Source organism: Myxine glutinosa, chromosome 12 (genome assembly GCF_964187855.1).
Source record: "Myxine glutinosa chromosome 12, kmMyxGlut1.1, whole genome shotgun sequence".
Lineage (NCBI taxonomy): Eukaryota > Metazoa > Chordata > Myxini > Myxiniformes > Myxinidae > Myxine > Myxine glutinosa.
Genome location: NC_136272.1, coordinates 79777088 through 79794916, shown reverse-complemented (window position 1 = coordinate 79794916; position 17829 = coordinate 79777088). Strand labels below are relative to the sequence as shown.

General features: G+C 39.0%; 1 protein-coding gene across 1 annotated transcript in view; it reads right to left on the bottom strand.

Moving 5' to 3' along the window:
• The window catches only part of LOC137437548 (patatin like domain 8, phospholipase A2), a 90943-nt gene that overhangs the window by 63819 nt on the left and 9295 nt on the right, over positions 1 to 17829 (bottom strand). The window contains exons 2-4 of the mRNA XM_068131965.2: positions 7046 to 7195; positions 6755 to 6906; positions 5545 to 5639 (exon numbers count right to left, since the gene is read on the bottom strand). Of these exons, the coding sequence (XP_067988066.2) occupies positions 5545 to 5639; positions 6755 to 6906; positions 7046 to 7195 (397 nt within the window). The remainder of the gene's footprint in view (positions 1 to 5544; positions 5640 to 6754; positions 6907 to 7045; positions 7196 to 17829) is intronic.

Genomic DNA, 17829 nt, shown 5'->3' with positions numbered 1-17829 from the left:
AGCTTCAACGACACTCCCCTCCTCATCAGCACGCCACTCAGCTCCCGAAACTGCTTCCATGCACATCTCACTCTAGCAACTGTTGCCGAGTCTGATCCACCTTCTCCATTCAGCATGTCTCCGAGGTAGCAAAATGTTTTGACACCTTCCAGCTTCACGCTGTCTACAAGTTCCAACTCAACATTTCCTCCATCTGCAGCTCCCTCTGTGCACACCTTACATTTGAATGTAGCTGCCACACTGGTTAATGACCCTCTCAGACCACTACATTTTTGATGAACCCACTCAGCGCACATTGTACATTGAATGGAGTTCACTCCGACACCCTTCCTGCACACAGCACAGGGCCACTTCCCAGTTCTTTCCACCTCACCACATGCTTTACCACTTGCCATCACCTTCGTCTTTCCGATATTCACCTTCAGACCTTTTGTCTCCATACATTCCTTCCATTTGTTCATCTTTTCCTTCAGTCCATCCATACTTTCCACAATCAACACCAGATCATCTGCATACAACAACTCCCACGGTAAACCATCCTTTACGTTCTGAGCCAGCACCTCCATCACAGCTACAAATAGTAGTGGACTTAGTACCGACCCCTGATGCACTCCCACCTTCACCTCAAACTCACCACTGTTCCCGTCCTTCGTCCTTACAACTGTGGGCGCTCTTTTGTACATTGCCATCACTACTCTGATCAACCATTCCTCCACTTCCAACTTCCTCAATGCCCATGTCAATACTTTGCGTGGAACCCTATCGAATGCTTTCTCCAGATCAACAAACCCAAGAAACAACTTCTTCCTCTTCTCCATGTACTTCTCCTGCAACTGCCTCACAATAAAGAGCGCGTCTGTCGTTCCTCTTCCTGGCATAAATCCAAACTGCATTTCGTCGATCTTCACTTTCTTCCTTATCCTCCTCTTCAACACTCTTTCCAATACCTTCATTCCATGCTCCAATAACTTTATCGCTCGGTACAAGCCACACTCCAGAGGGTCACCTTTCCCCTTGTATAGAGGGACGAGGGTACTCAGTTCCCAATCCACTGGAATGCGGCCTTCTTTCACCACCAGATTACAGATCTCTGTCATTCTCTTCACACCCCAACTTCCTGCTGCCTTCAACATATCTCCCACAACTCCCGTCGGCCCTCCTGCTTTTCTACTCTTCATTGCTTTTATCGCTTCCTCAACTTCCTTCTCAGTTATCTTCTCTGCCGGTCCTAAAACTGGGTTACTCTCTATGTTGCCATCCCATTCATTCTCTGCATTCAACAGCATTTCCATATATCTTTTCCATCTTCCTTTAATTCCATCTCTGTTCAACGATTTGTCCCACTTCATCCTTCAAGCAACTCACCCCCATCACATCACACCTCTCTTTCGCTATACAATAACAACATGCATTTTAAGGAAATTTTCCCTGCAAGGGCGGGGGTTCGCTTTTCGGGGGTCTTTTGCTATCTGCTTTGCAATCCTGAATACTGCTCTCTGACCCTCTTCCGAATCCAAGCGTTCTCCGAACATTTTCCTTCATGCCTCCTGCGCCTTTGCTACTTCTTTCGTTGCAGCCTTCTTGGCTGTCTTATAACTTTCATGCTCTGCTGTTTCTGCTCCCGTACCCTTCGCCTTCTGCCACTCCTTGAACTTCTTCCTCTTCTCGTCAATCCTCTTTCCAACTTCATCATCCCACCACCATGTTTCCGAGTGCCTCGGTGGTCCTTTTGTCCATCCACATACCTCACCAACGGCTCCCAACAGACTAGCTTTCATTGACATCCAACCATTTTCAAGCTCAACCACATCATCCTCTGCCATACTCAGCCTCTCTTTTAATGCCTCCCTCACTGTCACCTCTTTCAACCTCCACACCTTCATTCTTGGTTGGTACTTCACCCACCGAGCTCTCCTCGCACCTTTCACCCTTACGTCGCAGACAACCAAGTGGTGCTGTGAAACAGCCTCCTCCCCCGGGATCACCTTTGTGTCCCAGAGGTGCCCCCTATCTCGCCTACGCACCATCAGGTAGTCAACGGTTGTCGTCGACCCACCTGACGTGTATGTAACAAGCTTATTATCCTCTTTCTGGAACTGAGTATTACAAATAACTGAGTATTACAAATACTATTACAAAGAATTATTACAAAGAGTATTACAAAGAACTCAAGATGGATTCATTTGATTATATATATACCTTCAGTGGTGAAGTTAAATATGTAAATTTTATTAATCAGTGTCCTACATATGTTGATAAAGGTTTGTTGAAGATCTTCGTTGTCGAATTGGTTTGTTGATGATTTGGTTTGTATTGTGTGGTTTGTTGAAGACAAAATCTCTTATGTAAAAACGTTACCTCGACAGATCAATGCTCAATGGTAAATAAAGAACCACGGAAGTGATTACAAAACTCGGGCTGTCTCGTATTTTCCATATTCTAATAATAAAAGTTTGTTGAATATTTGATGACAAAAGCTCAAATGGTAAAAAAAAAAGGTTATGCTCTGGACTCATGGGCACACAAACTATTGTAAAACGAATGACTGATAAATTAATAAATAAAAACTGGCCAATAAATTGTTACAAAACGGAAATATTTTAAAGAAAGTTTTAGCCTCCAAATGCACAAAATAAATGACGAATAAGAATTAAGACAAGAAAATAGGGCTGCTTCCGGCTCTTGCATAAAAAAGTCAGGTAAAGTAACTTTGAAAGTTTGCCTCAGGTCAATGTTTGGACGAAAAACATAACTCATGGCTTCTAATCTGTTACCATTAGAACTGCAGCAGTGCTGCCATGGAGTTAACAAAGAGGGTTCCCTTTCACATCCTGCCAAGTGTCACTCTACGTTCCATTTGCACATGAAAAGGCTTGAACAACCAATCTTTGCCCAAACAAGAGTGAACACAGGACTAGGAAGACATTTTAACACTGTGCCAGTGCCTTGGACCCCGAGTGACCCTTCTGCCAGGCTGGAATCCAGTTTAGAGGATACACTACACAAAGAAGTCCTGAACAACTCTGTTGCAATGCAATGAACTTTAAAAGAAGAAACCGGGGCAGGAAGGCACAGATGCACACAATAAAGGAAAAAGAGCAAGGAAGGTGAACTCGAGGGCAGGAAGAGATTGCAAATGGGACACCACCTGCGCTTGGCACAATTGTTGCTAATCATTGCCCAAGAAAAACCATCCATAGGCACGTTCTAGTAGAACAATGCTGTATGCGCATAAGCATTTGATACACAAACATGATATGCTTTGGCTGCAGACATTTTTAAAGCACCGACAATGCCAACATGAGCTGCTTTTAATTTTGTAGAGAATAAAAAACATATTAAAATGCAAGGAAAACAAGAAAGAGCATTCAGAGATTGTAGACCCTCGCCAGGGCGTTTTAGTGGTTTTTAAGGCATTTGTGTTAAAACAAATATGGCGGCCGAACCACGTGACCGATGACATCTTCATTATTTTTTTCTCCCCCAATTTATCCCTAGATGACGCTCAAGAAATTTCATCTTGATCGGATGAAGTTTTGTATTTGTCGAATTACGACGTCATAAAGGAGGCACCTATGACATCATCATTACCTCCACCCCCAAAGGTGGATGGAGGTTATGTTTTCACCCCTGTCTGTCCGTTTGTCTGTCCGTTTGTCTGTCCGTTTGTCTGTCCGTTTGTTTGTGAACAAGATATCTCAATAAGTTGTGGACGGATTCGGACGAAATTTGGCAGAGATGTAGCGTATGTCACAAGGATGAAATGATTGGATTTTGGTGAAGATCCGGATTTGAACCCGACTAGTTGAAATTTTAAAGTTACGAAAGTTTAAAGTCAAAGTTTTAAAGTTTTAAAGTTAAAGATTCTTCACCATTGGGAGATGGGGCCAAAAACGATACATAGCAGGATATCTCAAAACGTTATGGACGGATTTGGACGAAACTTGGTGGAGAGGTTGTGTGTGTGACAATGAAGAATCGATTCGATTTTGGTGAAGATCTGAATATGGATTCGGATATGAGAAATATTTGATTTTTTAAGTAATTCTTCACCATTGAGTGATATGGCTAAAACCAACATATAGCAGGATATCTCAAAAAGTTATGGACGGATTTGGACGAAACTTGGTGGACAGGTTGTGTGTGTGACAAGGAAGAATCGATTAAATTTGGTGAAGATCTGGATCCAGATAGTAGAATTATTTAAGTGATTCTTCACCATTGGGAGATGGGGCCAAAAACGATACATAGCAGGATATCTCAAAAAGTTGTGGACGGATTTGGACGACACTTAGTGGACCGGCTGGGTGTCTGACAAGGACGATTCGATTCGATTTTGGTGAAGATCTAAATATGGATTCGGATATGAGAATTATTTAATTTTTCAAGTGATTCTTCACCATTGAGTGATCGTGCTAAAACCACCATATAGCAGGATATCTCAAAACGTTATGGACGGATTTGGACAAAACTTTGTGGACAGATTGTGTGTGTGACACGGAAGAATCGATTCAATTTTGGTGAAGATCCGGATCCGACTAGTGGAACTTTCAAGTGATTCTTCACCATTGAGAGATAGGGCCAAAACGATACAAAGCAGGATATCTCAAAAAGTTGTGGACGGATGATTTTGATTAAATGTGATTCTGTATTGTGATTTTCTGGTCTACTCTGGGATACAAAACGTAAACTGTTCACCTGGTATGCTCTCTACTGAGTGCCGTTATAGTTAAATAATCTGCAGGTGGAGGCACACCTATGGTGAAAATTGTCTGGTCAATCGGACCAACGGTTGCAGACAGAAGCATACTTATTCTGTGCGGACAAACAGACAAACGGACCCAAATGCAATACCCTCTCCTCTGGCAAGGGTAAAAAAAAAAAAATCAGACCATGCACTTTCATACGAAACAAGAAACTGGATATCAAAGAACACCTCTTCAGCGGAATGATGATCATGAACCTGTGCCACGTGCACACATGCAGAAAGAGACCTGACCAATAGGGGGCGCCAGCCATGCATCGACCCCAGAGCCATAAAATACCATTGTTCGGCGAACTCGGTTTGAGCAAAATCAATTGTGATTGTAGGATATGTGATCACATGACCACAAGGTGCCATCTTATTACTCATCTTCGCCAAGTGAAGGACTAATTAATAGACAGAGTTGGCCAGAGTTTAATCAGAAACCCATGCACAAAAGGTTTGATGCTCTTAACCTTGTTACATTAGCTTGACATCCAACAAAACCAATATCTTGAGATACGCATTTCCGGCGTTTTGAAGTGGCAGACCCTTAGAAGACCTTGCAACACTGATACCCGCAGAATTTAGCCTCCAAAGGCTTTTGAAGTCTTTCTTTGATAAAAATGCCAGCATCGATTCACAGACAAGTTTCTGGCTCACTGGCTTTCATCATCACGGAGTGGACTACCCACACAAAATGAGCTGGCACCTCTTTAGTGGAGTGATGGCCTTGAACCAAACAGCCTCATACAAACGACCAAAACAACACCTCAAAGTGGTCCGCTCCTTTTGCTCACCTGTGCTTACACCGCAAATGAAGTCAAAAAGCTCATGGATTGGTCTCCCAGCCAACTGCTCCAGCTTCTCCAGGGTATGCAGAGCCACCAGGCCTCTAATAAAGACAAACAGTGCAAATAAAGTTATTTTATCACAGAATAAAAGACAAAAACAGTAATGTCCCATATTTTAATGGATTACAGAATACTTGGGGTATTCTTTTACATTCAGTGGTGTATAAAAGGTTTAGTAGTCCATTTGAACTACCTATACCTTAAAATATGCACGATGACACAAACTACACTTTTTATCTCAAACAAAATTTGAACACAATGTTTAATCTTCCTTTGAGCAACCACTCCTTCCCTTTGCCCTTCTCTCATTACTATGCTTGCCATGGCAAATTAACATGGCCTCTCAATGACATATAAAATGTTTTTAAGGGGTACTTCTGGTCACATTCATTTTGAACTAGCTCCAAGCTGACGAGCTCGAAAGGGCAAACCAACCATCCTGGGAGTGTTTCTCTGTGAATCCAACCTGTGTGCTACAATTCACTTTGATACTACATATCTCAGATGCTTCCTGGTGGTTTTGTAGCGAAGTGGAGACCGCAGGTATGACTGAACAATTCCCGACATTGGAGATGCAGGTACAAGGCCTGTCCCTTTCTGTATTACTAATCAAACGGCTTTAAAATGAGACAAGACTTATTATCAACATGAACGTACCAGGTCACATGAAAGCCATCCGACATGTATTGGTGTAGTCTTCATAGAAATCCCAGAATCAGTAGAATGGCTTGGTTTGGTTTGATGACATCAACTAACTGCGATGATGCACACCAAATTATGTCATGATATTCCACATGACGTGTTGTTGGAGCATCCCAGCAGGTGGTGGCTACTGGGATGATCCAATAACCCCACCCCCATTCCCACCACTTCCCCCAGAGACACCACAACATCACAGACAGGTATGAGTGAAAATATAAGATCATGAGCTGCTACCTTGAATGTATGGAATGGCAGGTGAGAATTGGATAGACACATATGCAGTCCCAAGGCAAAAGTTTTGGCGGAAGGTGGAAGATGACATTACATTTTGGATTCGGTCAGATGGTTGAAAAGAATCCACGAATGATGCGACGTTTCAACCTTCGCAAACTCGTCAATCTTGTTTCGTACCAAAAACATTAAAATGAGCAGGAGGGCAATATTAATTATTTACCTGGTACCCCCACCATCGATAGAGAGCACCCGTACACCCTCTCCTCTGACAGGACCTGCATATCCGGCCAAGGCGAGCGCTTCGCGAGCAACACCAGCCAGCTCCACATTGCTCTCTTGACGCGTGCGCAGTAGGAAGGGTATAACATTCTCCTGTGACAAATGGATCCATCACAAAACACCTTACTGCGAATAGAAATATCAATCCATCATGCCTTGTGTGCAAGATTTTCACCTCTGAACGGATTTTTCACCCGAGCCTGAACATCAAGCCATTGCACAGGAAGCATACCTCCACAGCCAATGTGTGAGCATCGGGGTGCTGAATGAGGTGAAGGATGAGATCTTTGAGGCGAGAGAGCTTAAAATCTGGGGTTTGCGCTGAGCGAAGAAGCTGCACCAGGCCACGTGTTCTATTGTCAACACTCACGCGAGCAATCACCTGGGAAAATAAGAACAAATATTGAGACAAGTGTCGATAAAACAGGAAAAAGTCAAATAAGAAACAAAATACATAAATGAACATGATCAGCCTCACATCATCAACCTCTCATTGGCTGATCATATAGCAAAGATGGCCTCCAAAGCCAGCCTCAGATGGCACCTTCCATAGCTCCATGTCTTTCCTTGAAAACAAAGAACTACTCACAGATAACAAGGCCTTTTAAAAAATAAACTAAAAAAAATAAGAAAAAGTCGTAGTCCAGATATCTTCTTCCTCTTCCAATAAAGTGCACAGACCTCCAAGGAGTATATTATCATGCAGAGACCTCCAACCTCAATGTAATAACTGCTCTCTCCTGTGCCCGATGCCCAAGTCTCACATCCGTCTCTCTTTGATTCTATAGAATCTAAAGCTCTCAACATTATTTACATCTCCCACGATGAGGCCAAAGCACAAGGCCCGCTTTCTCAGGTTGCAGACTGCTCGGTGGCCTCTCATCAGGTGTAGCTCCCTGCCAAGCTTGTACCAGCCATACGTGGTCCTGGGGACCGCACCTGGTTAAACTCCCAAATCCAGACTTACTGCACCCACCTTGACACTTATTTTTTCCTCCAATTTTTGGAATCACTTCCCTGAGGCAGTTCAATCCCACTCTTCCTTCCAGGGCTTCAAAAGCAAGCGCTGTTCCACCATCTGATGTCATTTCCCATCCTGTCCCACCATCCGTTCTCCCACCCATTAACTATACCAAACCCACAACCCTTTTCCATGCAGTTTACTGTGCCCCCTCCTCTCCCTCTGTCTCCTCTTTTCTTGGTCATTCTTTCAATTTCTTGTTTTGTCCAATCATGGCTTCACGCTGTCAACAAGTCGTTGCCTTTTTACCTTGAGAAATCTTGCCCTTCCATGAATGAATCATTAACAATTATTTTTTTTTGCAATCGACAGAATTCATATAATCAAAGACGACAGTATTTGTTTCAATGAGAGAACATTTTACATCACAATTCAGTTCCTAGGATAATTGGCTGGCAGGATGGCCTCGGCCCTAGAGGTACGCGCACTTGCTCTAAGTTGCCTAGCCTAGGTCTGAATCCCGACACGGCTATAAACTGCCATCCCGGTGTTTCACAGGCAGGGTGACTCATCAATGTAGGTGATGTACCTCAGATGGATGATAAACGGAGGCCCGATCTGCCGGCATTCTTTGGTGGACGTTAAAGATCCCACAGTATCCTTCGCAAAGTGTAGGTGAGCTATCGCTGGCACCCCGAACAAATTCCAAATTCCTGCCTTAACCTTAATCAAATGCCAAGGCTGGCCAGCCAGCTGGTGAAAGTCATGGGCTAGGATTCTCCAGGCCAACTCCACGAGAACGTGGAAATATTGGTGGCCATTAAGAAGAAAAGTTCCTCGGAGAATGCACAATCGAATACTGCATATAAAAGGAGCTTTGGTCAGGGTGTGTCTGGTCTGCGCGTGCGTGCGTCCGTCCGTCCGTCCGTCCGTCCGTCCGTCGACAATTGTGACAAATCAAACAATAAACAGTACTCCCTGCATAATCATTATCAATCAGATGGTAGGCACTCTGCAAACAGTATGGTATAGCTGAGTAAGGTGAGGATTGGCCTGTTTCGATTTACATTAAAACAAAAACTCTTCCTCTTTCATCTTCTTCACTTATAACAATGTTGAGCCTCATTCAATCCCGTTTGTCACATCAAATAGATTCAGAAAACGCTTGCGATATTCAATACTTTTTCTTTCAACATTTCCATTTTATTCATATAACAGTAATATAATCGTCCTATCAAACATATATAGCCTGGTCAACAAACATATATATCAAAATATAGCCTGGTGTTGGGCTAGAGGCTAGGGTGCCAGCTTAGGATCCTAGGATCCTGGGTTTGAATCCCGGTCGATCGCTGAATTAACGCCAGGGGGGTTGACTCAGCCTGTCATCCTTCCGAGGTCGGCTAATTGAGTACCAGTTCACTGGTAATTCCCTGTCATAAAAGGCGACAAAAAGGGTTGGCGGCAGGAAGGGCATCCGGCCACAAAACATTGCTTCAAAAAGGGGACCAACAAAAACAACAACAACCACGGTGCCCGAAAAAGGCCAACCCCCGCTTTGCGGGGAAAAATGGCCTCGAGAGGTGTTTTTTTTAATGTTTTTTTTTTAATCAAACAGCATTTCTGATAATACACCGCCTTTTAAACCATACGTAAATCTATCTCTATCTATAACATTGGTATTCCCATCAGTGAAGCGACGGGTCTTATCTTCGAGTTACTTCTACAATCTGGATGGGCCAAGTGAATCAAATAATGATGAAAAATAATAATATTTTAAAAATCTCTCAATGGTGAAGAATCACTTAACAATTCTAGAATCCAGATACGAATCTTCACTGAAATCTAATAATTTCGTCCTTCTCACACACCCAAACTATTCCCCAATTTTTTTCCCAAATCTGTCCACAACTTTTTGAGATATCAAGGGAGGTGCAAATGGCCCCTCCATTTATATGGGATCGTTTCTCTGTATGCAGCTTTAACATGGGCAGTGAAAATGCATTTCTCGGCTTCTACTGGACGAAATCGGCTGCAAATCTCAGAAGTAAATGCTTTCTACATCGAGGTAATATGTTCCAAATTTCAGAAGTAAATGCTTTGTACATCGAGGTAATATGTTCCAAATCTCAGAAGTAAATGCTTTGTACATCAAGGTAATATGTTCCAAATTTCAGAAGTAAATGCTTTGTACATCGAGGTAATATGTTCCAAATTTCAGAAGTAAATGCTTTGTACATCGAGGTAATATCTATCTATAATTCCAGCAATCTCTGTGTGTCTGTGTGTCTGTGTGTCTGTGTGTCTGTGACCGCTGTTTCTCGACAACCACGGGTCCAATATACTTGAAACTTGCCAGGTATATTGCTGGGGACCCGAGGATGTGCCTTTTCAAGGTTTTAAATTAATCGGACAAGTACTTACCGAGCTATGTCCAAAAAACGCTTCAACCAATCAGAGAGCAGCGAGCTATCACGTGTGCCGAACGTGGCGATCAGACTCTGCCTCGGACGGCACATTTGACAGCGTATTCATTTATTTCACGTTGGAAAACTATGTTGCCGTTAAACTATGTTTTAAAACGAATTCAAACTGCGATTAAATTAAAACGATTCATCGTAACTGCGATTTGCGAACTTCCGGACAGTGACGACTTCACTTCCGGCAGCCAATCACAGAACGCTTTGTTGCGTAGGCGTGGCCGATGTGAGACGAGCGGAGCTGAGCGCGTTACGAGCTGACCGCCATTACGGTACGTAATTCGATTTCTTATGCGCATTATTTCTCCCAATTCAGTCAGAGCGAAGGGCGGAAGCGAAGAGCGTTGTTTTTTTTGTTTACGGGCGTACGGGCGGGGTAGAGCGTACGGGTAGCGTTTTTTTTTTTTTTTGGCAAGGAACGGGCACCCACGTACGGGCAATGCCCTAGTGTTCCAAATTTCAGAAGTAAATGCTTTGTACATCGAGGTAATATGTTCCAAATTTCAGAAGTAAATGCTTTGTACATCGAGGTAATATGTTCCAAATTTCAGAAGTAAATGCTTGTACATCGAGGTAATATGTTCCAAATTTCAGAAGTAAATGCTTTGTACATCGAGGTAATATGTTCCAAATTTCAGAAGTAAATGCTTTGTACATCGAGGTAATATGTTCCAAATTTCAGAAGTAAATGCTTTGTACATCGAGGTAATATGTTCCAAATTTCAGAAGTAAATGCTTTGTACATCGAGGTAATATGTTCCAAATTTCAGAAGTAAATGCTTTGTACATCGAGGTAATATGTTCCAAATTTCAGAAGTAAATGCTTTGTACATCGAGGTAATATGTTCCAAATCTCACAAGTAAATGCTTTGTACATCGAGGTAATATGTTCCAAATTTCAGAAGTAAATGCTTTGTACATCGAGGTAATATGTTCCAAATTTCAGAAGTAAATGCTTTGTACATCGAGGTAATATGTTCCAAATTTCAGAAGTAAATGCTTTGTACATCGAGGTAATATATTCCAAATTTCAGAAGTAAATGCTTTGTACATCGAGGTAATATGTTCCAAATTTCAGAAGTAAATGCTTTGTACATCGAGGTAATATGTTCCAAATTTCAGAAGTAAATGCTTTGTACATCGAGGTAATATGTTCCAAATTTCAGAAGTAAATGCTTTGAACATCGAGGTAATATGTTCCAAATTTCAGAAGTAAGTGCTTTGTACATCGAGGTAATATGTTCCAAATTTCAGAAGTAAATGCTATGTACATCGCGGTAATATGTTCCAAATTTCAGAAGTAAATGCTTTGTACATCGAGGTATTATGTTCCAAATTTCAGAAGTAAATGCTTTGTACATCGAGGTAATATGTTCCAAATTTCAGAAGTAAATGCTTTGTACATCGAGGTAATATGTTCCAAATTTCAGAAGTAAATGCTTTGTACATCGAGGTAATATGTTCCAAATTTCAGAAGTAAATGCTTTGTACATCGAGGTAATATGTTCCAAATTTCAGAAGTAAATGCTTTGTACATCGAGGTAATATGTTCCAAATTTCAGAAGTAAATGCTTTGTACATGAATGTAATATGTTCCAAATCTCAGAAGTAAATGCTTTGTACATCGAGGTAATATGTTCCAAATTTCAGAAGTAAATGCTTTGTACATCGAGGTAATATGTTCCAAATTTCAGAAGTAAATGCTTTGTACATCGAGGTAATATGTTCCAAATTTCAGAAGTAAATGCTTTGTACATCGAGGTAATATGTTCCAAATTTCAGAAGTAAATGCTTTGTACATCGAGGTAATATGTTCCAAATTTCAGAAGTAAATGCTTTGTACATCGAGGTAATATATTCCAAATTTCAGAAGTAAATGCTTTGTACATCGAGGTAATATGTTCCAAATTTCAGAAGTAAATGCTTTGTACATCGAGGTAATATGTTCCAAATTTCAGAAGTAAATGCTTTGTACATCGACGTAATATGTTCCAAATTTCAGAAGTAAATGCTTTGTACATCGACGTATTATGTTCCAAATTTCAGAAGTAAATGCTTTGTACATCGACATAATATGTTCCAAATTTCAGAAGTAAATGCTTTGTACATCGAGGTAATATGTTCCAAATTTCAGAAGTAAATGCTTTCTTTGTACATCGAGGTAATATGTTCCAAATTTCAGAAGTAAATGCTTTGTACATCGACGTAATATGTTCCAAATTTCAGAAGTAAATGCTTTGTACATCAAGGTAATATGTTCCAAATTTCAGAAGTAAATGCTTTGTACATCAAGGTAATATGTTCCAAATTTCAGAAGTAAATGCTTTGTACATCGAGGTAATATGTTCCAAATTTCAGAAGTAAATGCTTTGTACATCGAGGTAATATGTTCCAAATTTCAGAAGTAAATGCTTTGTACATCGAGGTAATATGTTCCAAATTTCAGAAGTAAATGCTTGTACATCGAGGTAATATGTTCCAAATTTCAGAAGTAAATGCTTTGTACATCGAGGTAATATGTTCCAAATTTCAGAAGTAAATGCTTTGTACATCGAGGTAATATGTTCCAAATTTCAGAAGTAAATGCTTTGTACATCGAGGTAATATGTTCCAAATTTCAGAAGTAAATGCTTTGTACATCGAGGTAATATGTTCCAAATTTCAGAAGTAAATGCTTTGTACATGAATGTAATATGTTCCAAATCTCAGAAGTAAATGCTTTGTACATCGAGGTAATATGTTCCAAATTTCAGAAGTACAGCTGTTCACCACCATCTCTTATCTTCCCCCATCCAAAACCTTGATCTTTTCTACCCCCGCTAATTCACCCCAGATCCACCTTGTTTGAAATTCCAACTTCTTTCCTGGAAGTCCTGGCAGTGTCCATATGTTTTATACCTCTCCCACTGCCCCCTTCCCACGCCCCCCCCCCCCCAAAGCCCTCACCCTCTCTCAGATCTCTCGATGTCTCCATGTCTCTCGGTCCCTGCTCTCAAATGTTGTGTTTGTGTCCTTCCCCCTCTCTCCCCATCTTGTCCACCGCTCCCTATGTTATATGTTTTATGTGTCGGTTTGTCTTTCTGTGTGATTAGTGTTCGCTCTTTCACGAGCCTCGATCTTGTATACAAAAAAAAAAAAAAAAAAAAAAAAAAAAAAAGTAAATGCTTTGTACATCGAGGTAATATGTTCCAAATTTCAGAAGTAAATGCTTTGTACATCGAGGTAATATGTTCCAAATTTCAGAAGTAAATGCTTTGTACATCGAGGTAATATGTTCCAAATTTCAGAAGTAAATGCTTTGTACATCGAGGTAATATATTCCAAATTTCAGAAGTAAATGCTTTGAACATCGAGGTAATATGTTCCAAATTTCAGAAGTAAATGCTTTGTACATCGAGGTAATATGTTCCAAATTTCAGAAGTAAATGCTTTGTACATCGAGGTATTATGTTCCAAATTTCAGAAGTAAATGCTTTGTACATCGAGGTAATATGTTCCAAATTTCAGAAGTAAATGCTTTGAACATCGAGGTAATATGTTCCAAATTTCAGAAGTAAATGCTATGTACATCGAGGTAATATGTTCCAAATTTCAGAAGTAAATGCTATGTACATCGAGGTAATATGTTCCAAATTTCAGAAGTAAATGCTTTGTACATCGAGGTAATATATTCCAAATCTCAGAAGTAAATGCTTTGTACATCGAGGTAATATGTTCCAAATTTCAGAAGTAAATGCTTTGTACATCGACGTAATATGTTCCAAATTTCAGAAGTAAATGCTTTGTACATCGACGTATTATGTTCCAAATTTCAGAAGTAAATGCTTTGTACATCGACGTAATATGTTCCAAATTTCAGAAGTAAATGCTTTGTACATCGAGGTAATATGTTCCAAATTTCAGAAGTAAATGCTTTCTTTGTACATCGAGGTAATATGTTCCAAATTTCAGAAGTAAATGCTTTGTACATCGACGTAATATGTTCCAAATTTCAGAAGTAAATGCTTTGTACATCAAGGTAATATGTTCCAAATTTCAGAAGTAAATGCTTTGTACATCAAGGTAATATGTTCCAAATTTCAGAAGTAAATGCTTTGTACATCGAGGTAATATGTTCCAAATTTCAGAAGTAAATGCTTTGTACATCGAGGTAATATGTTCCAAATTTCAGAAGTAAATGCTTTGTACATCGAGGTAATATGTTCCAAATTTCAGAAGTAAATGCTTTGTACATCGAGGTAATATGTTCCAAATTTCAGAAGTAAATGCTTTGTACATCGAGGTCATATGTTCCAAATTTCAGAAGTAAATGCTTTGTACATCGAGGTAATATGTTCCAAATTTCAGAAGTAAATGCTTTGTACATCGAGGTAATATGTTCCAAATTTCAGAAGTAAATGCATTGTACATCGAGGTAATATGTTCCAAATTTCAGAAGTAAATGCTTTGTACATCGAGGTAATATGTTCCAAATTTCAGAAGTAAATGCTTTGTGCATCGACGTAATATGTTCCAAATTTCAGAAGTAAATGCTTTGTACATCGAGGTATTATGTTCCAAATTTCAGAAGTAAATGCTTTGTACATCGAGGTATTATGTTCCAAATTTCAGAAGTAAATGCTTTGTGCATCGACGTAATATGTTCCAAATTTCAGAAGTAAATGCTTTGTACATCGAGGTCATATGTTCCAAATTTCAGAAGTAAATGCTTTGTACATCGAGGTAATATGTTCCAAATTTCAGAAGTAAATGCTTTGTACATCGAGGTAATATGTTCCAAATTTCAGAAGTAAATGCTTTGTACATCGAGGTAATATGTTCCAAATTTCAGAAGTAAATGCTTTGTACATCGAGGTATTATGTTCCAAATTTCAGAAGTAAATGCTTTGTGCATCGACGTAATATGTTCCAAATTTCAGAAGTAAATGCTTTGTACATCGAGGTAATATGTTCCAAATTTCAGAAGTAAATGCTTTGTACATCGAGGTAATATGTTCCAAATTTCAGAAGTAAATGCTTTGTACATCGAGGTATTATGTTCCAAATTTCAGAAGTAAATGCTTTGTGCATCGACGTAATATGTTCCAAATTTCAGAAGTAAATGCTTTGTACATGAATGTAATATCTTCCAAATCTCAGAAGTAAATGCTTTGTACATCGAGGTAATATGTTCCAAATTTCAGAAGTAAATGCTTTGTACATCGAGGTAATATGTTCCAAATTTCAGAAGTAAATGCTTTGTACATCGAGGTAATATGTTCCAAATTTCAGAAGTAAATGCTTGTACATCGAGGTAATATGTTCCAAATTTCAGAAGTAAATGCTTTGTACATCGAGGTAATATGTTCCAAATTTCAGAAGTAAATGCTTTGTACATCGAGGTAATATGTTCCAAATTTCAGAAGTAAATGCTTTGTACATCGAGGTAATATGTTCCAAATTTCAGAAGTAAATGCTTTGTACATCGAGGTAATATGTTCCAAATTTCAGAAGTAAATGCTTTGTACATCGAGGTAATATGTTCCAAATTTCAGAAGTAAATGCTTTGTACATCGAGGTAATATGTTCCAAATCTCAGAAGTAAATGCTTTGTACATCGAGGTAATATGTTCCAAATTTCAGAAGTAAATGCTTTGTACATCGAGGTAATATGTTCCAAATTTCAGAAGTAAATGCTTTGTACATCGAGGTAATATATTCCAAATTTCAGAAGTAAATGCTTTGTACATCGAGGTAATATGTTCCAAATTTCAGAAGTAAATGCTTTGTACATCGAGGTAATATGTTCCAAATTTCAGAAGTAAATGCTTTGTACATCGAGGTAATATGTTCCAAATTTCAGAAGTAAATGCTTTGAACATCGAGGTAATATGTTCCAAATTTCAGAAGTAAATGCTTTGTACATCGAGGTAATATGTTCCAAATTTCAGAAGTAAATGCTATGTACATCGTGGTAATATGTTCCAAATTTCAGAAGTAAATGCTTTGAACATCGAGGTATTATGTTCCAAATTTCAGAAGTAAATGCTTTGTACATCGAGGTAATATGTTCCAAATTTCAGAAGTAAATGCTTTGTACATCGAGGTAATATGTTCCAAATTTCAGAAGTAAATGCTTTGTACATCGAGGTAATATGTTCCAAATTTCAGAAGTAAATGCTTTGTACATCGAGGTAATATGTTCCAAATTTCAGAAGTAAATGCTTTGTACATCGAGGTAATATGTTCCAAATTTCAGAAGTAAATGCTTTGTACATCGAGGTAATATGTTCCAAATTTCAGAAGTAAATGCTTGTACATCGAGGTAATATGTTCCAAATTTCAGAAGTAAATGCTTTGTACATCGAGGTAATATGTTCCAAATTTCAGAAGTAAATGCTTTGTACATCGAGGTAATATGTTCCAAATTTCAGAAGTAAATGCTTTGTACATCGAGGTAATATGTTCCAAATTTCAGAAGTAAATGCTTTGTACATCGAGGTAATATGTTCCAAATTTCAGAAGTAAATGCTTTGTACATGAATGTAATATGTTCCAAATCTCAGAAGTAAATGCTTTGTACATCGAGGTAATATGTTCCAAATTTCAGAAGTAAATGCTTTGTACATCGAGGTAATATGTTCCAAATTTCAGAAGTAAATGCTTTGTACATCGAGGTAATATGTTCCAAATTTCAGAAGTAAATGCTTTGTACATAGAGGTAATATGTTCCAAATTTCAGAAGTAAATGCTTTGTACATCGAAGTAATATGTTCCAAATTTCAGAAGTAAATGCTTTGTACATCGAGGTAATATATTCCAAATTTCAGAAGTAAATGCTTTGTACATCGAGGTAATATGTTCCAAATTTCAGAAGTAAATGCTTTGTACATCGAGGTAATATGTTCCAAATTTCAGAAGTAAATGCTTTGTACATCGACGTAATATGTTCCAAATTTCAGAAGTAAATGCTTTGTACATCGACGTATTATGTTCCAAATTTCAGAAGTAAATGCTTTGTACATCGACGTAATATGTTCCAAATTTCAGAAGTAAATGCTTTGTACATCGAGGTAATATGTTCCAAATTTCAGAAGTAAATGCTTTCTTTGTACATCGAGGTAATATGTTCCAAATTTCAGAAGTAAATGCTTTGTACATCGACGTAATATGTTCCAAATTTCAGAAGTAAATGCTTTGTACATCAAGGTAATATGTTCCAAATTTCAGAAGTAAATGCTTTGTACATCAAGGTAATATGTTCCAAATTTCAGAAGTAAATGCTTTGTACATCGAGGTAATATGTTCCAAATTTCAGAAGTAAATGCTTTGTACATCGAGGTAATATGTTCCAAATTTCAGAAGTAAATGCTTTGTACATCGAGGTAATATGTTCCAAATTTCAGAAGTAAATGCTTGTACATCGAGGTAATATGTTCCAAATTTCAGAAGTAAATGCTTTGTACATCGAGGTAATATGTTCCAAATTTCAGAAGTAAATGCTTTGTACATCGAGGTAATATGTTCCAAATTTCAGAAGTAAATGCTTTGTACATCGAGGTAATATGTTCCAAATTTCAGAAGTAAATGCTTTGT